Source organism: Eptatretus burgeri, chromosome 1 (assembly GCF_056783735.1).
Source record: "Eptatretus burgeri isolate ZD-2024b chromosome 1, Ebu_testis_v1, whole genome shotgun sequence".
Lineage (NCBI taxonomy): Eukaryota > Metazoa > Chordata > Myxini > Myxiniformes > Myxinidae > Eptatretus > Eptatretus burgeri.
The window spans coordinates 46425494-46452856 of record NC_140961.1 but is presented as its reverse complement, the minus strand read 5'-3'; the positions used below and the strand labels follow the sequence as shown (position 1 = coordinate 46452856).

The following is a 27363-nucleotide window of genomic DNA, read 5'->3' as shown; positions in this document are numbered from 1 at the left end:
TTATCAATAAAAATGATGTCAAATTTTCCATCAGAGTTATCAATAAAATATTCTCCATGGGGAGTCCCTCCTATGTTTAAAGTTTTGCATCAATCGGACAAGTGGTTGCAGAGAAAAACATTTTCAAAACGAAAATAGATTGATGTGGACACACACACACACACACACACACACACACACACACACACACAGACACACACACACACACACACACACACACACACACACACACACACACACACACACACACACACACACATCAATAGTCTCACATCCCCTTCAGAGTGAGAATAATAATGTACCCATCACAGAACATGGTTATATGAGATATTTGAGAAGAACAGGACTGAGGTGCCTGTCGTAGACAGGCCCTTCAGCTAGAATGTTGAATAGGAAGACAAATGAAAGCACTCAGGTGAATTATCCATCCATACATCCATTGGGACCACACTCTGTGCAGAGCGTTGCTGCTGCCTAAGCAGTCTCCTTGGTCATTGGGCACAATTATGGACGGGTCACCACTCTGACACAGGATACCAGCAAGCTAGCACTCATTTTGCCGACCTCAGAAGAATGACAGGCAGAGTCAACCCCACCTGGTATTAATTCAAGTTGAGTGGGACTTGAACTCAGGATCCTAGGATCCCAAGCCCACCACCCTAACCATGAAGCCAACACCAGGCGTAGTGAATTATAAATACAACAAAACCACTCCGATGAAAACTATAAATAAACAAAGCCACTCATGTTTCCTTATTCTTATGCCATGCCCCATACTATGGGGCTGTCAGCTCATAAGGAATGCAACATTGCCAAAATCTTTCAAGACCCAGTTGGCCAGACCTGACGTTCTACTAGAGTTGATTCTGATGTACCATACTCTGTTTCAGAGCGTTGGTGCTGCCTGAGCAGTTTCTTGGAAAGGGTTAGACTGTGTGGTTTGCCATTGCCATTTTTGAAATTTGTTCATGGTGCTGGCAATAGCTCGCCTACTCTTCGCGAAAGACACCATGGGATCTTTAATGTCCACCAACTAATGCTGGCAGAAGGAATGCCCAATTTAATGTCCATCCAAGGGACGGCACCCACATTGATGAATCACCCTGCCTGTGAAACACCAGGATGACAGTTTATAGCTAGGCCGAGATTTGAACCCAGACTTAGACAGCTTTGAGGTGAGTGTGTGTAACTTTAGGCCAGCCTGAGAGCAACACTGGAGCTGATTAGGGAAGTAATTTGTGAATTCGACAGGGTAGTGGTGACAACTCACCTATTCTTCATCAAAAGCCACCATGGGATCTTTAATGTCCACCAGTAATCAATACTAGCAGATGAGTCCATACCTTAATAACCAACCCAACAGACAGCATACACATTGATGCAACTTTAAACACTCTTCTTATGAAGCACCATTCTGACAGTTTATAGTTGCGTTGGGAATCAAACCAGGAGGATGCAACTCAAAGGTAACCATGCTATCTCTATGTGTCAACTGGTTGTACAGAATCGCATGCATGTAAATGAGAAAAAAAAATACCCACCATAAACTATAAACAAACAAAATCACTGACATGTAAAGCAGAAATAAAACCACTCATATGGAAACAAGAAATCAACTAAACCACACTCATTTAAGTAAACAATCATGAAACAAAATTACAGACGAACAAAGGAACCAATGACATGGCAAATGAAAATTAACCTCTCATGATATCCAATGTTCTGTGTGCGATTGCTGTATTACCCAACGCCGTCTCTGATAATTCCTCTGAATACATCCAGTGCCAAGAGAAAATGTACATCCCCTTTCAAAATTTTCACCTTCTGTTACCTTTTCGCCTGGAATTAAATTGCATTAAATCAGGCTTTTTCCACCTTTGTTTACACATCATAACCCATAGCTTCCAAGTTAAAAACAAATTCTACAAATTTCAGAAAATTAATTTAAAATACAAAACTAGAACATTTTGGTTGGATAAGTGTCTACCCCCCTTATACTAGCAATTGTAAATTAGCCCAGGTATAACCAATCACCTTCAAAATCACACACCAAGTTAATTGGCCTCCACCTGTGTTAAATTGTCGTGATTCTGATTATTTCAGACTAAAATCAGCTGTTTCTGTAGGTTTCCTCTGCTAGGTAGTGCATTTCACAACAAAGACTCAACTAGGAGAACCAAGGAGCTTTCAAAAGACCTCCAGGATAAAGTTGTGGAAAGGCACAGATCGGAGGATGGGTATAAAAATATTTCAAAGGCCTTGAATATCCCTTGGAGCACAGACTGATGAGAGAGGACACGAAGAGGCCAATTGAAACTTTGAAAGAGCTACAGGCCTTTATGGCAAAGACTGGTCACTGTGTGCATGTGACAACAATATCCCAAGCACTCCACACGTCTGGCCTGTACGGAAGGGTGGCGAGAAGGAAGCCATTACTCAAAAAAGCCCACATTGAGTCCCGTTTGAGGTATGCAAAAAACCACTCCGTCGATTCTGAAGCCATGTGGCAAAAAGTTTTGTGGTCTGACGAAACTAAGATGGAACTTTTGGCCCAAATGCAAAATGTTACATTTGGCACAAACCCAGCACAGAACATCACCCAAAGAACACCATCCCTACTGTGAAGCATGGTGGTGGTTACATCATGTTATGGGGATGTTTCTCATCAGCAGGGACTGGAGCACTTGTCAGGAGAGAAGGGAAAATGGATGGAGCAAAATACAGAAAAATCCTGGAGGAAAACCTGCTGCCCTCTGCAAGAAAGCTGAAATTGGGATGGAAGTTCACCTTTCAGCATGACAATGACCCGAAGCACACAGCCAAAGCTACACTGGAGTGGTTAAGGAAAATAAAAAGAGAAATGTCCTTCAGTGGCCCAGTCAGAGCCCTGACCTAAATCCAATCGAAAATCTGTGGTATGACGAAGATTGCTGTCCATTAATGCTCCCCACACAACTTCACTGAGCTTGAACAGTTTTGTGCAACAGAATTAGCAAATATTACCCAATCAAGGTGTGCAAAGTTGGTAGAGATCTATCTCAAACGACTCACAGCTGTAATTGCTGTCAAAGGTGCTTCCACCAAGTACTAACTCAGGGGGGTGGACACTTATCCAACCAAGATATTCTAGCTTTGTATTTTTAATTAATTTTCTGAAATTTGTAGAATTTGTTTTTCACTTGGAAGTTGTGGGTTACGACGTGTACATAAAGGTGGAAAAAGCCTGATTTAAGGTAATTTAATTCCATCTGTAAGGCAAGAAAAGGTTAAAATTTTGAAAGGGGGTGTAGACTTTCTATAGGCACTGTATATCAATTCAGAGTTCAAGTTGTTGCACAAATAACTTCCTGATACTCACAGGCAGTGAAGCAGGTACATCAGTTTGTGTGCAGTGTGGCCTTTTTGGCACATTGTGTCCCACCAGAAGCTCAACAACCACATCAGAAGATGACAGCAGAGTGACAAGTTCCAGGAAGGGCTGCGTAATGAAGTAAACAAAAAAGTTGCCAGAGATTTTCACGATTCAGATCTGTTAAACCAATATTCTGAAGCAGCTCAGTTAAACTTTACAACTTTACCCAAAGGCAACACTGATGCACAGGGTCCATTGCAGGTAGCCGGGGGGGTATTTGAGTGGTGATCTCTGTATTAAACTCAAGTGACATCCATAACTCAGCCACTACAGATGACACGTAGCCTGTAAGGGCAAAGGGGAGGTTCATGGTGCTACTTAAAGTGAGATTTTCTTCTTATTTTGCATTTTATGTCCTGACACTCATTTTATTATGTCCGCCACTGAAGGTGGACGGAGGTTATGTTTTCACTTTTGTCTGTTTGTCACTTGTGAAATCGAAGATTTGATTTTCAGGTTTCTTTGGTTGGTCTGGTCTGTGATTCTGTCTGTTTGTTTGTCTGTCTGTATGTCAATCGCCTCCAGGTCACAATTTTAAACCAATCATCAAGAAACTTCACCAAATCGTACAGGTGGTCATACGCAAGAAGACTTGATTTTGAGGTCAAAAGGTCAACATAGGCCAAAGGTTTAACAACTTAGGTCTGTTTCTAAAATCATCAATCTTCATCTGATTGACTTGAAATTTGAGGATTGGCATATCAGGTCACTGAATTCAACCACCAATTATTTTTAAGGTTAAATTTGTTTTATAGATTTGACAAATATCATGCTATGCATGACATCTTTCTTTTTGGTCTGTGAGCAGGATATCTCAAAAAAGATATGGACGGATTCAGATGACATTTGGTGGACATATTGGGTGTATGACAAGGACAAATTGATTAGATTTTGGTGAAGATCAAGATCCGGATAATATATTCTTTTCATTTTTTAAAGTGATTGTTCACGATATATAGCATATTTCAAAAAAGTTGTGGACGGAGTCTAACGAAACTTGGTGGATAAGTTGGGTAAGTGACAACAGATTTTGGTGTGTGACAATAGGATGAATGGTCCGGATGCAGATCCGACGTAGCAATGGGATACAAAATGTCAACTGTTCAGCCTAGCGGAGGTATGCACTCCACTGAGTCCTGTTCTTTTTCCTATGGTTTGTTTAAAACAAAGGAAATAGGTTACCGATGCTATATTTCATCCCCTCTGCCCTCAGGTTCCACAAAGAGGCCTGTGGGCTCCTTGGGCTCCTTGGGCCTCTTCACCATCTGTTTGGTTGGACCAATGCTGTTTATTTAGTTTGTTTCTAAATGTATATTCGTTTTTGTGTTAACACTCGTAATCTGACATGATGGTTCCATAATTGTTTTCAATGTGGGTCTATCTGGAATGTGGAAATGTAGCCACACCAAAGCCAATCAAGCAATTCTGTCAGTGGTATCTGTAATACTTGGATTGCATTTATAAGTATTTATACTTACACAGTCAGACTGTTATCACGTGATGTGGATTTAAATCGGAGATTATCAATAATGTGCATAAAAGTCCAAAAGGGTGCAGATGTGAAGGTGATGTGTGATAGGAACAGGAGATGTGGGATTGACAAGCAATTGGCTTGTAAGTCAAACACTGGTACTTTTGTGCATTGGTGCAGATAAAAATAACAAAGGATAATTTGTTTTAACTGAAGCCAGTCCCTTTTACATCCCACCATTGCAAGCCAATCCCACACTGCTCAAATCCCAACATTGTTGAGCAACTTTTTACCAGCCTTGGACAGCGATGCAATGCCTGGAGAGCAGGAGGACAAGCGAGCGATGGCATCGTTTCCTGAAAACCAATCGCTCTCACGCTGCATCTGCACATGTCAATGTATGACAAAACAAGCACAACATCTATGAGCAAGCCTGATAATATCAGCCAGGCTGAGAGAGGGAGAGGAGAGAGAGAGAGACACAGAGAGAGAGACAGACAGACAGACAGACAGACAGACAGACAGACAGACAGACAGACAGACAGACAGACAGACAGACAGACAGACAGACAGACAGACAGACAGACAGACAGACAGACAGACAGACAGACAGAGAGAGAGAGAGAGAGAGAGAGAGAGAGAGAGAGAGAGAGAGAGAGAGAGAGAGAGAGAGAGAGAGAGAGAGAGAGAGAGAGAGAGAGAGAGAGAAAGAGAGAGAGAAAGAGAGGGAGAGAGAGCACGAGAGAGAGAGAGAGAGAGAGAGAGAGAGAGAGAGAGAATGAATAGGGAAAGAAAAAACAACCCCAAAACCACCCCTTCCATTTCTACTGTAGGTTTTATCCTGTCAGTTGAAAGCTATATGTTGTAAGCAGTAGTAAATGCCTGTAAATTAACGATTAAAATTGACAGTTACATGTTATAAATTTCATTTAGCACCGATTGATAAATTGTAATATAAATTGCTTGATGTAATGAGCTAATTTTGACTGTAGAGGGCAGTATTGTACTGTAAACTGCCTGGTGAGATTTGTGAAGAAGCTGCAACGTTCTCAGACAAAACTTACAGTTTGGACGAGAATCGCATTTGCCGGAACGCACAGGATTGTTCTGTGTTTCAATATAAACCTTCTGTGTTTTAAGGAATTGGAGAGAGACGAGTGACATGTGACAAAAAGTGCGTTTTGATCGTCCCGTGCTCGATTTAACTCTGAGTGAATGAGGTGTAAATGTCCAGAGCGGCTGATGGCACGTGGAGCCAATTATAATCAGGTTGATTAAAAGTCATTAAGATTGTGCATCGAGAAAGAATTCCTTCGAACTCTTGAAATCACCTGGACGGGCCAGCATACGAGAGGATACCGCAATGGGGATCGAAGGTTCGACAGCCCCGAAGGATGAGGTAAACTTGTATGAGTTGTCGGCAGGACTGGGACACTGAGCAGCAGAAATAACCCAATGCGGGAATCGAAGTTGGACATTGTATGTAATGATGAACTTCCTCATTTGACTTTGTCAGTTTATTTGAAATACAGGGTGTCCCAAAAGTCACCTCGGGATTTAGAAATTAAATAACATTTCTGTTTTTTTAATAATTTATCATTATTTTTATACCGAAAGAAAATTTACAAAATGGAGATAAATTTGCTTTATTTATGAAAAATGATGCAGCTTCGATGTCCTCCATTTTCGGCTTCGCAGAGACGGGCTCTTTCGACAGCATTTTCCATAACAGCAGACAATAACTCTGGCTACAGCCCTCAAATTTCTGCACAGATGTTGGCCTTGAGCTGTTGAATTGTATGGGGCTTATTGATGTATACACGCTCCTTTAGGTAACCCCAAAGAAAATAATCGGGAGGCATCAAATCAAGAGAACGTGATGGCCAAGAAATTTCTGAATTTCGTGAAATTATTCGTTGTTTATGCTCTTTGGGTGAGAATAATTGATCGATGAAACTTAAAATAAAATTCCACGATTTGGGTTCTTTGTACAGTTGTGAATTTTTCAATGGGTAATTTCCAAATGTTAATCTAAATTCTGAAAAGAAAAGAAAAACAAATTATTAAAAAACAGAAATGTTATTTAATTTCCAAATCCCTCGGTGACTTTTGGGACACCCTGTACAAGTTTCAAAAACATTACGCTGTTGATGTGGTCACTGTAATGTCACTCCGAAGTCACAGACACCAAGTAACAAAGATCCATTTGAGTGGCAGCTGACCTGTTATGTACAATTGTTCAACCTCGTGAATCTCAAAGCTTGGATTGCAGTCATTAGAGAATGTGCTGAGTCCGGCACCACAAACAACATACATGAACCAAAGGGAAGGAAACCCCCGAGGTGTATGTATCACCCCATCCCGGACATATCCCTACTTTATCCTGTATACACCTGCTGGATGTTGACAAATGTGCAAAATATATCATTTTACATGCAATGGATGGATTCCGCAGAACGTTGATCAAAGTATGCTAACGACCAAGGGAAGCACAAGGCTGACATTTCGGACGTTAACTCTTCGTTGAGGAAAAGCTCCGCTGATTACGTCCATTGTTCCACTTGTCTGCTAACACAGATCAGCACTAGCCTTCATGAGCAAGAATAGTTCTCCATTCTACATTATTACATCCGTTGCACCATTCTCATATATATTATATCTACTGGACAGGTTAATAATGTGCTTATTTAATTATGTCATGGTGGCAGCCATTGAGGAGCAATGCACATGGCTGCCACCGAAGAGCACCACATGGTTGGTGGCTAAGGAAGTGTTTTAATCACATTCACGGAGGTGTCCCGTACATGCAGTGCAGAAGTGTGTCGACTGAAAGTACGACAAACAGCAGCGTTCAAGGCTCCTGATTGTTGAAGCAAAAGAAGGCCACGTGGGGTTCCCGCTAGGCTCAGTAGGCTCTGTAAAACGATCTCCTCCCTTAGAAGGGTAGATGGTAGGGAAAGAAAGGAGGAGAATATTCTTTGAGAGGCTGACCTCAACAATGAAAAGGGGTAAGAGTGGGTAGATTGCAGGATTTAACAGAAATTAAGCAGTATATCAAAACAATGTGGCTTTAAAAGCTGAGTAAAGTTTGAAATCAAGTAGAAAATTAAAAGGAAAAGTTATGATTTGGACAAGATGTGATGGCAATGGCCCAATATATAAACATAATATACCTATTAATAAGGTATGCACATAAAGGACGATAGAGTACCTAGGCTGAAGTTTGTGCGTAGCTATTTAGAGATTCAAACAAAAGCTGAATTTATATATATTTTTTAATCCGATCTGCCACGCAGCAGGTGTGTGTGTGTGTGTGTGTGTGTGTGTGTGTGTGTGTGTGTGTGTGTGTGTGTGTGTGTGTGTGTGTGTGTGTGTGTGTGTGTGTGTGTGTGTGTGTGTGTGTGTGTGTGTGTGTGTGTGTGTGTGTGTGTGTGTGTGTGTGTGAGTGTGAGTGTGAGTGTGAGAGTATATCCAGGCCATAACCTATTTTACCATTTGAGCTTTTGTCATCAAATTTTCAACAAACCTTTAGAGTACATAGAAATAAGCCTTATTAGCCCGTCCGCCACGCAGCACGATATGGCCAGGTTTTGTAATCGCTTCCGTGTTTCTTTTTGTTGTTTCATTTTGCATTTCATTCCGTGTTTCATTTGAGCTTTAGACATGAAATTTTCAACAAACCTTCATCATGAGAATATGAAGAATACTTATTAATACATTTTACATTTCTATTTATTTTAGCTGCTGTTTTTGTAAAGTTTAGTTTGAGTCCAAAGCAGATGTGGACGGGCTTTGCATTTTGGGATGCTTTTCTAGTTACTTGTTGTTTAATCAGGTCAGGTATGGGAGCATGTGCCAGAACAGCGCGTCGCTGCGTCCACTTTCCGCCGGTACTCCAGGGGCCTCCGTCTGGCCATCCCCCAGGCAGATGCCAGGCCCATCCCCATCTCCTTGAGATGATGGTTAACCTGTTGCAACCATGAGGCACGTGGTCGACCCACTGGCCTCCTCCACTCATGAGACTCCCTCGCTGAGAGAATCTGGTGAGCAGGATCAGAGTCAGGAAAACGAGCCACATGTCCATACAGTCGCAACTGACACTCACGGACTATGCAGGTAACAAATCTCATCTGAGTCTCTCTCAGCAACCGCTCGTTGGACACAAAATCCGACCAGCGATAGCCAAGGATTCTCCGAAGAGACCTGGTACCAAAGGAATTAAGTCTCCATCTCAGATCCTTGGTCAGAGTCCAAGTCTCGCACCCATAGAGCAAGACTGGAAGTACCAAGGACCTGAAGACTCGGACTTTCGTCCTCCCGCACAAGTACCGGCAGCGCCACACCCCATGATCCAGTGAATCCATGACTCCCCAGGCCCGACCCAGACGTCTATTGACCTCTGACTCGCAGCCAGCAGAGACATGAATATCACTGCCAAGGAAAGTGAATCTCTCCACGACCTCAACATCCTCACCACAAACAGACACAGACAGGACAGCAGCATCCAAGATGTCACCGAAAGCCTGGATCTTAGTTTTGACCCAAGAAACCCGTAATCCCAACAGCTCCGACTCCTCATTCAGCACCTCGAGGGCCCCCAAGAGGATGTCTAAAGTCTCCGCAAAGATGACTGCATCATCTGCAAAGTCAAGGTCCGAGATCTTGACATTCCCAAATGACGCACCGCAACTTGATCTCTCCGACATCCTCCCTAGAATCCAGTCCATACAAGTGCTGAAAAGTGTGGGGGCAAGTACACATCCCTGACGAACTCCAGTAACAACTGGAAATAAGTCAGAGATGGTATCACCACACTTCACAGCACTCTCAGTACCAGAGTAGAGTTCAGACATCAGATCGATCAGTTTTGGTGGCACCCCACAAAGACCAAGAATCCTCCAGAGGACATCCCGATTCACTGAATCGAACGCTTTACAGAGATCAACATAGGCTGCAAGCAGCCCCTGCCGAAACTCTCGTCTGCGTTCGGTGAGGACACGAAGTGCAAGGATACGGTCAATCGTTGACCTCTTTGGTGTAAAGCCTGACTGCTCTGGACGCTGGTGCTCAAGCAGATGGTGGCGAACCCTATCGAGAATTATCCGAGCAAAGACCTTGCCCGGCACTGAGAGCAGCGTCACCCCTCGGTAGTTGTTGCAGTCTTGGCGATCACCCTTCCCTTTCCAGAGAGGGACAACAAGGCCCCTCTTCCAGTCAGTTGGGATGATGCCTGTGTTCCAGGCAGAGCACAAAACTGCATGCAACGACACGAGTGCAGCATTTCCACCAGCCTTGAGAAGTTCGGCATGGATGCCACAGATCCCTGGAGCTTTGCCCCGTTTCAACTGGTTCACCGCAGCCCGTGTTTCCACAAGCGTAGGTGGACCACAGTTGATTCGAGGGTCAGCAACAGGGATTGTAACACCCTTGACGTCCAACTCGACAGTTGGGGGATCAGCCTGGTATAACCGCTCAAAGTAACCGGCCCAGCGGGCCTTCACTTCAGACTCCTCTGTCAAGAGCCTACCACTCTCTGCTCGAACTGTAGTGCTCCGAGGGATGGGCTTGGATGAACGTAATGCGCGAATTCCCCTGTAAGCGGGACGAGAATCACCTGTCCACAGGTGATGCTCTACCCCCTCACAGATTCCTCGCACATAGGCCTCCTTGTCCACCCTCAGTGCACGTACAGTTTTACGCCTCAGCTCCCTGAACAGCTCAGCTCTGCCATTCAGCCTGGCCCTGCGACTCTGGTCAATGGTATCCAGTGTCCCTTGAGAGACAAAATTCTTCTTTGCCCTGCGGTGAGCTCCAAGGCATCCACCGGCAACATCAAGGACGGTGGTCTTGAAGGCGCTCCACAACTCTTCAGGACCCCCCAAGGCACCCAGACCCCCCAAGTGTCCACTCAGCCTGTTCTCAAACTCCTCAGCGACTCTCTCATCCCTGAGCTTGGCAACATCCAGCCTCGGCTGGGATGGTACCATTCTCCAGGATTTAAGGTGCAGCTTTAGAGTTGCTACAACAAGCATGTGGTCAGTATTGAGGAACTGAGCACTCCGGTAGACCCTGCAGTTCTGGATCATCCTCCAACGATCGTCAATGAGGACATGGTCAATCTCCTTTGCCGCACCGCCAGCGTTGGAATACCAAGTCCAGCGATGAGCTTGTGGGCGCTGAAACCATGAACCAGCCATCCTAAGTCCATGACTTCTTGCAAAGTCAAGGAACTTAGTGCCATTCTGGTTCATAGTTCCTGACCCATGGGGACCAACACACACCTCATAACCGTCCCTATCAGTTCCAGTCGATGCATTGAAATCCCCCAAGACTAGAAGTGTATCTCGTCTGGGGCACTGATCAACCACAGACTCGAGTGTGGCGTAGAATGCATCCTTCACGGTGAGATCACTCGCCTCAGTCGGAGCATAAACAGAGACCAGGGAAATGACACCTAAGGAGTGACGAATCCTTAATCTCATAATACGCTCGTTGACCGGTGTTACCTCAATTATCATTGGGGTCAGCTTATTGGACACAGCTACAGCAACTCCTTGGGTATGGTAACCATCAGAGCGACCAGACCAATAGTAGGTGTAACCACCCACCATTATCTCGCCGCAATCCGGTCTCCGAACCTCAGAGAGAGCTGCAATCCCGATGTCCAAACGCTTGAGCTCAGATGATAACAGAGACAGGTGATCATCCTCTCTTAGGGATAGGACATTCCAGGCACCCACCCGAAGGGACCGCCTCAGGTTAACCCAAGGAGACCGCCGTCTGGTGGACGACACCTCAGCACCCCTCCGACACACTCTCCCGCAATCTGACCCAGGGATGTTACCCCGTGGTTTCCCTCCTATCAAAGATTGGGGGTCCCGAAGGCTTTGCCCCAATCCCGTCATCCGGTGAGCTGCCCTGCGAAGGGAAGCTGCACAGGAGGTACTCCCACAGAGTGGGTTTTCAGATTTTTTTGCGTTTTTGCGTTTTGCGGAATGAAGGGTTTTACGGTGGCCGGAGTGCAAATCCTGCCACCAACCTCCTAATAAGAAGTGACCCAACTGCAGGAGGACGTCCGCAGACACAGTTGGGCACTAGATATGGATGGCCGTTGGCTCACAAGGAGCTCCTCCGCCCTTTGACAGGTTTTGTTTTTAATCCTGCTGGGTGTCCATATCCAAACACCCTCCTCACCAGAAAACCTGGTGGGGGAGACGGTTTAGTCGCCGACAACCCGACCATGGAACAGGTTAGTACAGGTTTACATGGTACCTGTAGCAGGTCACAGATCGAACCTGACCTGACAGATCCCGGTCACTCGATCACCTTCATTGATGGCAGCGGTTTCAATCAAGCTGCCACCATTCTGGCCGAATGACCTGCAGCTGTGGTTGTTTAATGAACACTTTTATTTTGCTCCTTGTTTCACAAAATCAAAGTGTGCATTAAATTTCCAGCTTATTTCCACTTATCCATTTGAATGAATGACATATGAGGTAAAATGTGATGCATTTACATTTTAACTACTTGAGTTGTCCATGAACGAGCCTCTTTCGCTTTCTTATGAACAACTCTGAGATGTTTTACAGTAATGTTATATCCAGGTTGAAAAAAGATCGACAGAGAGAAAGTGTAGGCATTGTGGTGAGTTAAGAAGAAAGGTGTGCAGAGTGGCACCTACATCCTCGAGATAAGTTCCAGGTGTTTATGCCAAAATACATCCCTCGCGACCGAGTTCATATGTCTCTCTAGCCAACCGCTCACCTGGATGCAGACAGAAAGAGAGAGAAAGGAAACATATTTGCCATCGAGCCATCGTGTCTGGGTTTGCAAACCCAAAAAGAACGTTAGACCTTCTGTCTCCCTGGTTCAGCCTGTAGCCCTCTACTAGAGCTCACCTTCTCTGCACTCCATTTTTATCTCCTGAATCCTCACCTCTCTCCAGGTTTTGCTGAGGCAGACTGGGTACTTCTGCAACTCCAGAAATTTCAAGCCAGTAGGAGACCCAGCAAGACATCTGCACACAGCCAGGAAGGGATCCAAGAGGGCCGTGCAGGACATCGTGCAGAATGATGGGAGACGTGAAAATAAACGATGCGCAGAAAGAGCTTTCATACTGAACTCGACAACCAGCTTCGCAGGACTGGGCCTGATGTAGGACAGCAGGAAGGAATAAAAAAAAAAGAGTTATAACCTGTTAAGTGTGGTCCACATTTCAAAGACACATTGTACATGTCCCAGTGAGCAGGCAGAACTCATACCCATCCTTCGGCACATGCATCAGGAGTGAGAGTCCACAGTTAAAGTTGGCCAGACATGATAACAGGTCTCCTATGTAGTGCAGCCTCTCAAAACTCCATGCTTCCTGCAGCAAACACAAAGTAAGAAAATTTCAAACAAAGAGTAGTCAAATTGCAAGTAGGCGTTAGCACACAAATCACATTCGTACCTTTGGTCACACCAATAACCCATAAGTTAAGCTTCCAAAAACAAGGTTTGTTGCTCACCTCTGATATTTTGTTGCTCTTTAACCTTGAATGTGGAATCGCCTCAGTCCCTGAGTACTAGCCTGGTGTTGGCTTAGTGGTTAGGGTGGCTGGCTTGGGATCCTATGGTCCTGAGTTTGAGTCCCGTTGGCCGCTGAATTAATACCAGATGGGGTTGACTCAGCCTGTCATCCTTCTGAGGTCAACAAAATGAGTACCAGTGTACTGGTAATCGAGACACTGAATCAGCGGCATAACCGTGTCCCTAACCAATGATGCAACCATCAGCCATAAGGCTGCACTCGAGAGAGAGTCTCGAGGAAGTACAATTTCACTCTTCGATCCAGACCTTAAATATAGCAGTACATCTGTAGCAGCATCATTTTGCCTTTGATTTTATAATATGTAAATATGCTTGAGCTCTGGTTTATCGGGGGATTTCCGGTATTGGCTGAACCGGAAGAAGGACGAGTGGGCCGGACGGTGGCGGTTTGAATAAAGAGAATTGACTCGGAATCCAAAGGCCTCGGACATCTTTCCTTCCACACTAAATTGGTGACCTCGATGTTATCCAAATGGAAGGACAAGGACTTACAAGCGTGCAACCAGTCACCGAGAACAACTAAGCAGCTGTGCTCTTCCCGGTCACTCAATCACCTTCATTGATGGCAGCGGTTTCAATCAAGCTGCCACCATTCTGGCCGAATGACCTGCAGCTGTGGTTTATGTAAGTCAAAGTCCAATTCGACACCAGGAACATTACTACCGAGTTGATGTGGTTGAAACAATTGTTGGCTCCTTGTCACCAGAGTATGCAATGGAGGTAAGAGATATTTTACTACAACCTACAACGGACAACACGATTTTGAAGGCCGCACTCATAAAGCGTGTGGCCCCTTCTGAGCACCGCCGCTTTCAACAACTTCTTCCAGCCGAGGATTTAGGAGATAAAAGATCCACACAACTACATTGGGATATGCATCAGCTTCTCGGTGACCACCATGCCACCTTCGACCAGTCACTTCTTTGTGAGTGGTTCTTGTAATGTTTAACACACATCCACACGATACAGCTAACAGAGCTGACATTAACCACCGCTGCGGATCTCGCTGATTATGTCATGGACGCTAATGTGACACCTCCACCACAGCTCATCGTACAGTTACAATCTGAAATGGCAGACTTAAAGAAGCTCATCCTGGAGCTCCATGCTATGCAATGCCAGTTGTGCCTGTCTTCGTTTACCCCTTGTAGGAATGGAAAGAAATGCTGTACCTCAAGTTACCGTTTGACTTCACCTTCCGTGAATATTCCAAATTGATGTTGGTACCTCGTGATCTTCGGTGCTAATGCTCATCAGTGGAGAGCATCATGCTCGCACCGGCCGCAGGGAAACGACAAGGCCCACAACTAATCATGACAGGTTCATCTGGGACATACGTCAGTCGCCATCTCTTCCTCATGGATCATACTAGCAGACTTTGTTTTCTTGTGGATGCAGGGGCAGAGGTGAGCATTGTGCCAGTGTCTGCCGCTGAATGGCAAAAAAAAAAAAATCGACAGGAATATTCATTACATGTCGCTATCAACAGTGCCATTGCTACTTTTGGAGAACGTCTCTTCCAGCTTGATTTTGGTTTATGTCGCTCATTTCCGTGGATGTTTACTATTGTTGACATCACATACTCAATCCTGGATGCGGATTTTTTGCGTCATTTCAATCTCCTCTTCGACGTCAAACATCGTCATCTTTTGGATGCCTCAACACAGCTTAGTGTTCTCGTTAAAGCATCCACCATTTTGTCGCTGAATATCACACATTTTTCTTCCACGCCCACGTGCCCTTTAAAAAAGTACTTTATGACTTTCCATCCATATCGCGCCCATTGGTGACAATCCAGCCCATATAAAACCAAATCCACATCACATCGAGACCACAGGACCCCTGTTTTCGCGTGTACTCGTCGACGATCACCCGAGAAATTATGCATCACCCACCAGGAGTTTAACTGTATGTTACAATGTGCTATCATCAGACCCTCGTCCAGCAGTTGGACTTCACCATGACACATGGTAGCCAAAACAGACACCTGGGAATTGGCGTCCTTGTGGGGATTACCGGTCCTGAAACAACGTGACTATTCCAGACCGTTACCTCATTCCACACATTCAGGATATTACCGCTACACTCCATGGCGCTACAATCTTCTCCAAGGTCGACTTCGTTCGTGCATACCATCAGATTCCTGTGGATTCAGATGATATCCCGAAGAGAGCAGTCACCACACTTTTCGGCCTGTTAAAATTCCTTTGGATACCCTTCGGCTTACACAATGCCGCACAAACTCTTCAACGTTTTATCGATCAGGTGCTGCGGGGATTACACTTCTGCTATGCATAAATAGATGATATAATAATGACCAGCACAACCGCAGAAAACATCAGGAACACCTCAGTCTCCTCTTCACCTGTTTGCAGGACTGTGTTTACTCCTCAGGCATACGTCCACTTATGGAGAAGGTGCAAATTATTCAGGATTTCCCATTACCTTCATCTCAACGCAAACTGCGAGAGTTTTTGGGCCTCATCCACTTTTACCATCAATTTATTCCAAACGCAGTTACAACACTGCAGCCGCTGAATGAGTTACTTGCAACTAGTAAGCACCCTGAAGCATTTTGATGGGCAGAGCCAACCTTATCAGCCTTCCACACCATCAAAGATGTACTGGTCAACGCCTCACTACTGATTCATCCAAAGCCAGAGGCACCAACATGTTTGATGCATCTGAGGTGGTGGTGGGTGCAGCCCTTCACCAGTTCATAGATGCCAACTGACGTCCACTGGCCTTCTTCTCGAAAATGCTGAAACCAACAGAGCGCAAGTACAGTGCCTTCAATTGGGAATTACTCGCTTTATACCTCAACATGAAGCACTTCTGCCACTTCTTAGAGGCCAGACAATTCTCTGTCCTGACTGACTACAAACCTTTAACTTTTGCTATATCCACCCATTCAGACCCTTTCTCTCCCCACACACTTTGCATTTACATTTTAACTCAGTTATATCTCGAAATTCACCAATGACATCCGACACATCAAAGGAATCTATTCTCTCTCATGTATTGAGGTATTGGCATTGTATTTTACCAGCACACTGGTCATCGATTTTAATGCACTTGCAGCAGCACAATGGGAGGACACAGAGCTCCACCATCTATGGTCTGCAGCTGGTTCGCTTATATTTTGCGAAGCACCACTCAAGTAGAAACATTACCCTCATGTGTGATACATCGATGGGACAGTCACACCCTTTCGTTCCTGCGGCACTCTGTTGGATAGTCTTCAACACTTTTCACTCACTCGCACACCCAGGTATTTGAGCAACCCAGCAACTCATCAGCATGCACTACATATGGCCACACATCAATGCCAACGTGCACCATTGGGCTAAGCAATGTCTTCAATGTCAACACTCCGAGATCCAACGTCATACTGTCGCACCACTCAGTAGCTTTTCAACACCAGATAGGCATTTCTACAGGGTCCATGTGGATCTTCAGGTCAGGTCAGGTATGGGAGCATGTGCTGGAGCAGCGCGTCACTGCGTCCCCTTTCTGCCAGTCGCCAGCGGAACTCCAGGGGCCTCCGTCTGGCCATCCCCCAGGCAGATGCCTGGCCCATCCCCATCTCCTTGAGATGCCTATCAACCTGCTGCAACCACGAGGCATGTGCTCGGCCCATTGGCCTCCTCCACTCACGAGGCTCCCTCGCTGAGAGAATCTGGTGAGCAGAATCAGCGTCAGGAAAACAAGCCACATGTCCATACAGCCGGAGCTGATGCTCACGGACTATGCAGGTAACAAATCTCATTTGAGTCTCTCTCAGTAACAGCTCGTTAGACACAAAGTCTGACCAGTGACAGCCAAGGATTCTCCGAAGATACCTGGTACCAAAGGAATTAAGTCTCCATCTCAGATCCCTGGTCAGAGTCCAAGTCTCACATCCATAGAGCAAAGACTGGAAGCATCAAGGACCTGAAAACTCAGACTTTCGTCCTCCTGCACAGGTACCGACAGCGCCACACCCCATGATTCCGTGAATCCACAACTTCCCAGGCCTTACCCAGTTGTCTATTGACCACTGGCTCACAACATGCAGAAACGTGAATATCACTGCCAAGGTAAGTGAATTTCTCCGTGACCTCAGCATCCTCACCACAAAGAGGTACAGACAAGATAGCAGTATTCAAGATGTCATTGAAAGCCTGGATCTTAGTTTTGAACATACGCCTTTGTCAAGCCCGGTTTTTATTCCCCAGGAATTTTCTATGTGCACCCACTCACCATGAATTTTCTACGTGACTTTTCTACGCTGTCCAGCAACTCCTGCAGCAACCACATGACGGGCCTTACAAAGTTGTACAATGCTCCGAGAAGACCTTCACACTCGATATTAATGGTGATCATGAGAGTCTCCATAGATCGCTTGAAGCCAGCTTGTTTGACGCAACACCAGAGCTGACCCTCCCACTGACGAATGGTTGAACACCTACTATAACAAAACCCTTACCATCATATACGACTTGCTCTGGGCATCATGTATACATCCCAGTACGAAATTTATGAAATTACATTTTGCTGTTGCCCATTTCTCTTTCCTCCTCCTTCGTATGCAGTACAAGGCTGCGGGTAGCATCATTGGCTGAGGGCGCAGCTGTGCCGCTGATGCAATGCCCCTATTACCAGTACACTGGTAGTCATTTCGAGGACCTCGGAAGCATGACAGGCTTAATGAACTCACCTGGTGTTATTTAAATGGAAAGGGGCTCAAAATCAGGACCCCTAACCGCTAAGCCAACATCAGGCTTACTTTTTGAAATATCATGCTATACTGTATATCATTCTTTTTGGCCCCATCTCTCAATAGTGAAGAATCAATTGAAAATTTTAACAAATTCAAGTATCCGGATCCAGACCGAACCATCACTCACAGACAAACAGACAGACAGTCAGACAAACAGATAAAGGGGTGAAAACATAACCTCCGTCCACCTTTGGTGGTGGAGGTAATAAAAACAAATGTATGAGTTCCATAAGAGGAATACTGCAAAATAAAAACGGGCAGTGGAAATAACGTAGCACACGTGGCTGTGAAAGCATCAAATATTAAGTGGATCCAACTCATGCAAGTTTGTTTTTGAAAACTTTATCCTTTGGCCACACATGGGCTGCCTCCTCTACAGATGTTAAGGCACAAAGGACAGACCTAATTGGAGACCGAGTCACTTGCATTCCAGGTGATCAAAGATCAGGGTCAATGGGAGAACTGCTTTTGGTCTGATGTTTTAACACGAAGGTCATGACTGCATGTCCTCACCATGGGGTGGCGCAGTGCCATTAGCAGTGGGGACAGCAGTATAGGCAAAGTAGCTACAGGAAGCAGACTTGCTCCACCATTCGTTCGCCGCTTGCAGAGGGTCCGTAGCATGTCAAACAGAAATTCTTGGGTACCTACATCGAATAAAAACAACAATAATAATGATGATGATGATGACACTGGAAGGAGGATGCAAGATAAAAAGCATAATGCATGTGCGACCAAGTGAAGGAAAGAAAGAAAATTGCATGAGAACAATGAAACACATTTTATTTGGCAACAAGAAGAAAAAAAAAAGAAGAAATAAAAGAAAATATTGCACTGAATTAAAAGTAACAAAAGACAAACAGATAGAAAAATTAAGTTCAATATGTCATCCGCCACATCCTCTGCTCCGCCACATGAATAAGTGCAAGGACATGAAAGGGAAACGGCATTTTATGTATATATTGGGGTTAGCGAGGCAAAAACTTGTTGCATCACATTCATCGGAACAGGAATGAATGTGCATGCAAACACGCACTTTATGTTTTCATGTATGTCCTTATCCTTACTGTTATCTATAGCTGTGCAGATTGATACTCCTCCAGTGATGTGATGTCAATGCATCTCCTTACCAAGCATCTTCGTTTCCCGTGATCCGCTAGCAGTGATCAGTATCCGTTCCCATAGCGTCACAATATCTGACACCGACACGGGCACTGTGTGAGAGGTATGAGGGTATGATGGAGAAACACAGGAAAGGGGAAATACATATTGTGAAAAAAATTGCATCAGGTGATAAGGAGATTTATTAATTTGACAGGTTTCACCTATGTCCGAATTAGAATTGTCGTCTCGTCATTCCCCAAATTAGCAATGTCAGGATCGATTGTCTAGAATAATTCATCGTCCCCACCATCCCTCTGCTTTAACTTCTATTACATGTTCTCTCGCTTCCTTTCATTCTCCCTATATAAATACCTCTGCCCCTCAGTTTAATGGCCTGCTTGGAGGTGGGACCTGAGGTGTGACGTCAAGGCGCTCAGAAACCAGCAGAAGCGAGTAGTCACGCAGCGAATCACGTGGCCCAACAGGTTGTGCTGATGTCGTATGCCAGGGGTTATAAAATGGGAGTGAAGCGGCTGCTTAAGAACAATCAACTGGAGTTGTACTGCAGTAGGAGTTGAGTCTTCTGCAGTCCAAGAGAGTTCAGCTGGGGGTGAATTCAGTCGAAGTTCAGGTACAGGGAGTCCTTTTTGAATCTGAGAGAGGCCGCAGTGGGGCACTCAAATTGGTGAGAATTGGAGTCTGTGGCTGTGTGGACAACTTTGCCATCTGCTCCACATTAACTCGCCTCACCTCCGGCCTACGAGACCTGGCCAGCATGGCCCAAGCACATCCAGCCTACAGCACCTCAGGTGGAGGGAGGGCCTTCCCCCATCTATTGACTTCCGGTTCAGGGATTTTTTTTCACATATTGGTCGGATCTACAGCTGCCTGTCGGGGGTCGTAGAAACACGCACACCTTTGGGGTTTCCTTCCCTTTGGTGTGCGTGTGAGGTTTGTGGTGCTGGGCTCAGCACGTCCTCGAATGACTACAACCAAGCTTTGAGCTTCACGAGTCTGGACGAACGTAGAGGTCAGCTACCACTCAAATAGGATCTTTATCAGTAGGTGTCTGTGACTTCTGAGTGGCGTTGCAATGACGATATCAACAGCGTAACGTTTTTGAAACTTGTATTTCAAACAAACAGACACAAAGTCAAATGAGGAAGTTCACCATTGCATGCAATGTCCAACTCTGATTCTCACGTCGAGTTGTTTCTGCCGCCCAGTGTCCCAGTCATGCCGACACAACTCATGTGCATTCACCTCGTCCTTCGGGTGTGTCAATTCTTCTATTCCCGTCACGGTGTCCTCTCGTAGGATGGCCGTCCACAAGGTTGATTTAAAGAGCTCAAAAGGAAATCTTTCCCGATACACAATCTTCATGAGTTTCAAACAACCTGATTACGATCGGCTCCACGCGTTAACAACCTGCTTTGGACATTAACACCTCGTTCACTCAGTTACATTGAGCATGTGGACGATGGAAACACACAGCTCGGCGCATATCACCCTCTCAACACGTTGCTCTCGCGGGTTTTTACAGTAGAACAGATTAATCCCGTGTCTTCCAGCAAATGCAATTCGAATCCATACTGGAAGTTTCATCTGAGAACATTCCAGCACCTTCACGAATCTTACCAGGCAGTTTACAGTACAATACCCACATCTACAGTCAAAATGAGCTCATTACAGCAAGCGGTTTATATTCCAATTCATCGATGTGTGCTAACCGAAACGTATAACATGCAAACATCATTTTTTATAGTTCGTTTATATGCATTTACGAGTACTTAAATTTACCACATCTTGCTTTTACATGACACTACCACTTCAACCTCATTAAAGCTAAGTTTTCCGAACCAGATTTGTTGTGTTTTCTGTTATATCTTGTCCCTGTGTTGATGTTATATCCCGTCCATCTTTCCTTGTTAAATTGTATCTTGTGCTGTGTTTGTCGAATTTGTTTTCATGTTGTTCAAGGCCTACTTTAGCCTCTCCTTGGATAGCAACTGTAAAAATTCTGTGGCCCTTTTGTGTCCGTATTCTTCATTTTGATTATTTCTTCCTAAATACTTCTTCTATGTCTTCAATGTTATCCTATTTTACCTCCTCGCTTCAGAGAAAAATAAAAACAAACAAATAAATAAATATATAAAGAAATAAAAACTTGATTTTTTTCCACTCCACAAAGATATTCGACTTGAATTTCCTTCTGTCTGCACTCCCTGTTCTCCATTCTACTTCTCCCCTCCCCTCCCCATTTTTCCTCAATATCTCCAAACTGAATCTTAATTTAACATAAACACTCACTTATTACTTCTTCCTTTAAAAGCATTTTAAAATGCTTCACTTTCCATATTTCACTGTCAGGAGTAACCCACGTGTTGTTCTTCTTCACCATTACATATTCCTCTTCGGAATTTTCTTATTCTTCTTCTTCATAAATATTATATTCCAAAACTGCCTTTCAGCTAATTACAGCCCTCCGTCCACACCTCCAGCACCACCTTTCTCCTTGCTTTCAACAAGAATGATTGCCTTACATCTTGATCTTCATCTCCGTTTATCCAGTTTGGTGATCTGAAATCAGCATCCCTCCACTTCACGTCCCCACATTCTGCATCATTCCTCACCTCACCCTCAAAGTGCTTTCCACTCACCCCACTCTCTCAATGCTTCCCCTCACCCCAATCTGCACTCAAAGCTGCCCCCCTCAAAGCCTCCCATCACCCTGCTACGGCAAAGCCTCCGCTTCCCCCTCATCCGACAACCTCTCAACACCCCTCCCCGCCCCTAATTGTGTGGAACTCAAACATGCGAGGTCTCCACTCCAACCTAACAGATATCTCAATCCAGGTCGATGCTGATAAACCAGATATTATCTGTTTGAAATAATCCTTTTTCCCCACAGGATGTCACTGACTCCTTAGTGTCTCTTCCCAGCTATTGTCTTCTTCGATTTGATAGGCCTGAACCCCGCTCGGTGACAGAGTTGCACTTTACATCAGTATCTCAATTTTATACTGCCATTGTACTGATCTTACACCTCCCAACCTCCAGGAGTACCTCTGGCGGTGACTTCCCCTCTGCTCCCACCTCTTTATTGTCTGTGTTGTATCATCTTCCAAACAGTGACGACTCCATCTAATTCTCTCTCAGATGACATGGACCAACTATCAACCACTGATCCCAACTCTCTCTTCCTCATATGTGGTGATTTCAATTGTCACCATGCAAATTGGATGAGTGTTGGTACCTCCTCTCTCTCACCAGCCATGGCACTTCAGCAAAGGACTTGTGTGACTCCATGGGACTGACGTAATCTATGAACATTCCAACCCAGATTTCTTCCAATGGTAAAACCTCCCTTCTGGACTTGGTGACGACAAACTTAATTCCCTGGAAATGACTCCTGCTCTTCCTCTGCTCCAATTGGTTCATCTGATCTCTCTGTGAGAGTCAACATTTCTCTGGAAATTATTGGACAGCCTGGGAATTTAACTCAGCCTGGGAATACTTCTACAGAATCCTGCTCTCTCTTATGCACAGATCTATCCCATCTCATCTTCAGTTATACTACCCTTCTTTCCACACCTGGTACAATGAATCCAGAGGTGAGGCAGATGCTCTGAAACAACTTGCCTTCTCTTCCTAGAAAGCAAACTGACTGAAGGAATTCTCAAGTCATTCCACAAGGCCCACAACAAGTGTGTGGCCACTCTCAGGAGAAGTAGAAAACAGCATCGGTTCAACCTCAAGATTGAACTTTCAAACTTGTCTTCCTCCTCTAAAACCTGGTGGCTCCTTGTTAAGTGTGCCTCCAGAGTATGCTCCCCTTTCATCCTTTTCCTCACTTCAAATGGCACCACAGCCGACTCCGCTGGTGAGAAGGACAAATGCCTCAAGTCTGTATTCGTTTCAAAATCTCATGTCCCCAATCCCTCACTCTCTGTAGCTACCCTACCCAGTTGCATCCAACTGCTCCTAAACTATGTGTTTTTTGCACCTGAGAAGGTGGAGAAGTTTCTGGAAACCCTCGACTCTGATTCTGCAGCTGGTCAGCTCACATGTTCAAAAAAGAAAAAAAAGACTGCATCAGCTCACATGTCCTAAAAACCTGCTCTTGCACATTCTCTTTCTACCCTTTTCACCCTATCATTTGCCATAGGTCATCTTCCATTTGCTTGGAAATCAGCCTACATCACTGTATTACATGAAAAGGTCTTTAAACAGATACCCTGAACTACAGACCTATCAGCTTACTTCTAATCATCAGCAAGGTCATGGCATCGCATCATCATGGCATCATCGATCATCATAGTTGATATGAAATCCTTCCTTTTCTCCAATGGCCTTCTCAGATCACCCATTCAGATTCAGACCAGGTCACTCCACTATCGACATGCTGCTCCTATTCTCCCAACAATGGATGGTGACCCTAAATGTCAGACATGAGATCAGGGCCATCTCTCTTGGCATACATTGAGCTTTCAATACAGTCTGGCATCCTGCCCTTCTCTCCCAACTCGATGCCAATGGCATCCAAGGCCAACTCCACTCTTGGTTTACTGAGGTCCTCTAATCTCATAGCCAACATGTGGCTCTCAATGGAATCCTTTCATCTCCTTTCCCTGTCAAGACTGGAGTGCGACAAGGCAGTGTTATGGGCCCAATCCTATTCCTGATCTTAATCAACGATGTCTCTGACTCTCTGAAGCCTGGTGTTGGCGTAATGGTTCGGGCAGCGGCTTGGGATCCAAAAGGTCCTGAGTTCAAGCCCCGTTGGGCCACTGAATTAATACACCAGGGGGTTGACTCAGCCTGTCATCCTTCCGAGGTCGGCGAAGTGAGTACCAGTGTACTGGGCCGGTGTATACCCCGGTTAAAATCGGTGTACCATATCCCTGCGTCGTAAGAGGCGACCAGGGTTGCGTCAGGAAGGGCATCGGGCGTAAAACATGTGCCAAATCACTATACGGATCATACGGATGATCCGCTGTGGTGACCCCTAACGGGAGCAGCCGAAAGAAGAAGAAGAAGAAGAAGAAGAAGAAGAAGAAGAAGAAGAAGAAGAGGAGCCTCTGACTCTGGAAAATGCCCTTTATCTATTTGCTGCAACATCTGGTGGAGATTGGGTGAGATGTTTTTTTCTTTTCTTCTAAGATTTTCAGACGTAAACAGAGAAATATGCAGAAAATTTCCTTGCCGGGGGGGGGGGGGGTAGGAAGGGGGGTTTGTGTGCCGATGACCTTACTCTGGGTACTCCCAAAATGTTTACAAAATTTGGTGGAGATTGGCCCACCCTTTTTTTTTTCTATGATTTTTCAGACCGACACACATAGATGCAGATACTGCTTTGCTTAGGGGGGATTCTTTGCGATTTTTTTTTGCTTATGACAGACTGAATCCAGTACTTATGCATTATTTGATGGAGATTAGTACAGGGGTGTAGAATGGCACAGCAATTAAAGAAAAGGCTACACACACACACACACACACACACACACACACACACACACACACACACGCACACGCACACGCACACGCACACGCACACACACACACACACACACACACACACACACACACACACAACTCGCCCTTATTACCTTCGCCACCGAAGGTGGATGGAGGTTATGTTTTCACCCCCGTCTGCCTGTCTGTGTGTCTGTCTGAGCAGGACATCTCAAAAGGTTGTGGACAGATTCAGACGAAACTTGGTGGACATGTTGGGTGTGTGACAAGGACAAATTGATTACATTTTGGTGAAGGTTCGGATCCGCATCCGGATCCGAGAGGTTTTTTTTAATTCTGCAAGTGATTCTTCACCATTGAAAGATGAAGCCAAAAACGACATATATAGGATGATATTTCAAAAAGTTAAGAAAAAACTCGGTGAATGAGTTGGTTAGGTGACAAGAACAAGCCCCTTTAGATTTTGGTTCAGGTCCAGATCTAGATCCGGCCTTTCAATGGGTTATAAAACGTAAACCGTTTAGCCTGGCAGAGGTATTTGAAAGCATATGTGTCCATTCAAACACAAGCAAGGCAAAATATGTGATTTTTAATTTTCACCTTTGACCCCATAAAATCAGAATGGAAGCCAATGGCTAAATCATAAACATAAAAAGGTCAGGTCAGGTCAGGTATGGGAGCATGCGCCAGAGCAGCGCGTTGCTGCGTCCACTTTCCGCCGGTACACCAGGGGCCTCCGTCTGGCCACCCCCCAGGCAGATGCCTGGCCCATCCCCATCTCCTTGAGATGCCGATCAACCTGCTGCAACCTCGAGGCACGTGGTCTGCCCATTGGCCTCCTCCACTCACGAGACTCCCTCGCTGAGAGAATCTGGTAAGCAGGATCAGCGTCAGGAAAACGAACCACATGTCCATACAGCCGCAGCTGATGCTCACAGACTATGCAGGTAACATATCTCATTTGAGTCTCTCTCAGCAACCGCTCGTTGGACACAAAGTCTGACCATCGATAGCCAAGGATTCTCCGAAGAGACCTGGTACCAAAGGAATTAAGTCTCCGTCTCAGATCCTTGGTCAGAGTCCAAGTCTCACATCCATAGAGCAAAGACTGGAAGCACCAAGGACCTGAAAACTCGGACTTTCGTCCTCCTGCATAGGTACCGGCAGTACCACACCCCATGATCCAGTGAATTCATGACTCCCCAGGCCCGACCCAGACGTCTATTCACCTCTGACTCACAGACAGCAGAGACATGAAATATCACTGCTAAGGTAAGTGAATCTCTCCACGACCTCAACATCCTTCACCACAGACAGGCACAGACAGGACAGCAGCATCCAATATGTCATTGAAAGCCTGGATCTTAGTTTTGACCAAGGAAACCCGTAACCCAGCGGCTCCGACTCCTCATTCAGCACCTCGAGGGCCCCCAAAAGGATATCTAAAGCCTCCGCAAAGATGACTGCATCATCTGTGAAATCAAGGTCAGAGATCTTGACATTCTCAAACGATGCACCACGGCTTGATCTCTCCGACATCCTCCCTAGCTTTTCAACACCAGATAGGCATTTCTACAGAGTCCATACAAGTGCTGAAAAGTGTGGGGGCCAGTACACACCCCTGACGAACTCCAGTAACAACTGGAAATAAGTCAGAGATGGTACCACCACATCTCACAGCACTCTCAGTACCAGAGTAGAGTTCAGACATCAGATCAATCAGTTTTGGTGGCACCCCACGAAGACCAAGAATCCTCCAGAGGGCATCCCGATTCACTGAATCGAACGCTTTACATCACCATTGAGTTTACTTCACTTCACCATCCCCATAGGCTGCAAGCAGCCCCTGCCGAAACTCTCGTCTGCATTCGGTGAGGACCTGAAGAGCAAGGATACGGTCAATCGTTGACCTCTTTGGTGTAAAGCCTGACTGCTCTTGACGCTGGTGCTCAAGCAGATGGTGGCAAAGGGAAGGGAGGTCCCAAAGGGAATAAAAAGGGAGGTCTCAATATATTGAACCAATGTAAAACCTTGCTAAATTTGAAGAGGACTGGCTCAGAAATGAAGGAATGGTTTGCAATTTCATTTGTCAAACAGAAAGTAGGAAGAAAGAAACAAAGGAAAAACAATACACCTATACGTCGGAGAAGACATAAAAACAGCAACCTTTGAATGTATGAAAGTAGGAGCGTATAATCAAACAAATTGTATACATCAGGACGATAACTCAAATCTCTTGATTTTAACAATTCATTCTCATGCACATCAAAGCGACCTGTTCCGTACGCACCATCTCGGCCGATAGCAGCTAGTGGAAACATGTCCCGTCCATGCTTGTACAACATCAAGCTCTGCAGAAGAGACAGTGAGTGGGTGAAGAGCACCAACTGCTGGTCTTGGAGTGAGATAATCTCTCGAGCTCTGGTTCTCCGTCGATGGCCAGCTTGCAGGGCCTTGTAATAGTTTAAACAGTATCCAACGGCACTCCCAACCTACCGACCAGGACACATACCACTTAGTCTCTCAAGAAGGAGGTTTAAGGAGCAATTA

At 45.2% G+C, this 27363-nt stretch overlaps 1 protein-coding gene across 6 annotated transcripts in view; it reads right to left on the bottom strand.

Annotated features, from left to right (window-relative positions):
• Nucleotides 1-27363, bottom strand: part of TBC1D32 (TBC1 domain family member 32) — a 147586-nt gene that overhangs the window by 56109 nt on the left and 64114 nt on the right. For 5 of the 6 annotated variants that reach the window (XR_015058410.1, XR_015058412.1, XR_015058411.1 and 2 more), the window contains 10 exons: nucleotides 27104-27305; nucleotides 19365-19448; nucleotides 18748-18881; nucleotides 13145-13248; nucleotides 12819-13032; nucleotides 12565-12647; nucleotides 7667-7817; nucleotides 5177-5267; nucleotides 3579-3697; nucleotides 3359-3478 (listed from right to left, as the gene is read on the bottom strand). Coding sequence is in view for 3 of the 6 variants with exons in the window: in XM_085882172.1 (XP_085738298.1) it covers nucleotides 3359-3478; nucleotides 3579-3697; nucleotides 5177-5267; nucleotides 7667-7817; nucleotides 12565-12647; nucleotides 12819-13032; nucleotides 13145-13248; nucleotides 18748-18881; nucleotides 19365-19448; nucleotides 27104-27305 (1302 nt within the window). In the remaining 3 variants the exon portion in view is untranslated. The remainder of the gene's footprint in view (nucleotides 1-3358; nucleotides 3479-3578; nucleotides 3698-5176; nucleotides 5268-7666; nucleotides 7818-12564; nucleotides 12648-12818; nucleotides 13033-13144; nucleotides 13249-18747; nucleotides 18882-19364; nucleotides 19449-27103; nucleotides 27306-27363) is intronic. The other variant, XM_085882166.1, reaches the window with a different exon arrangement.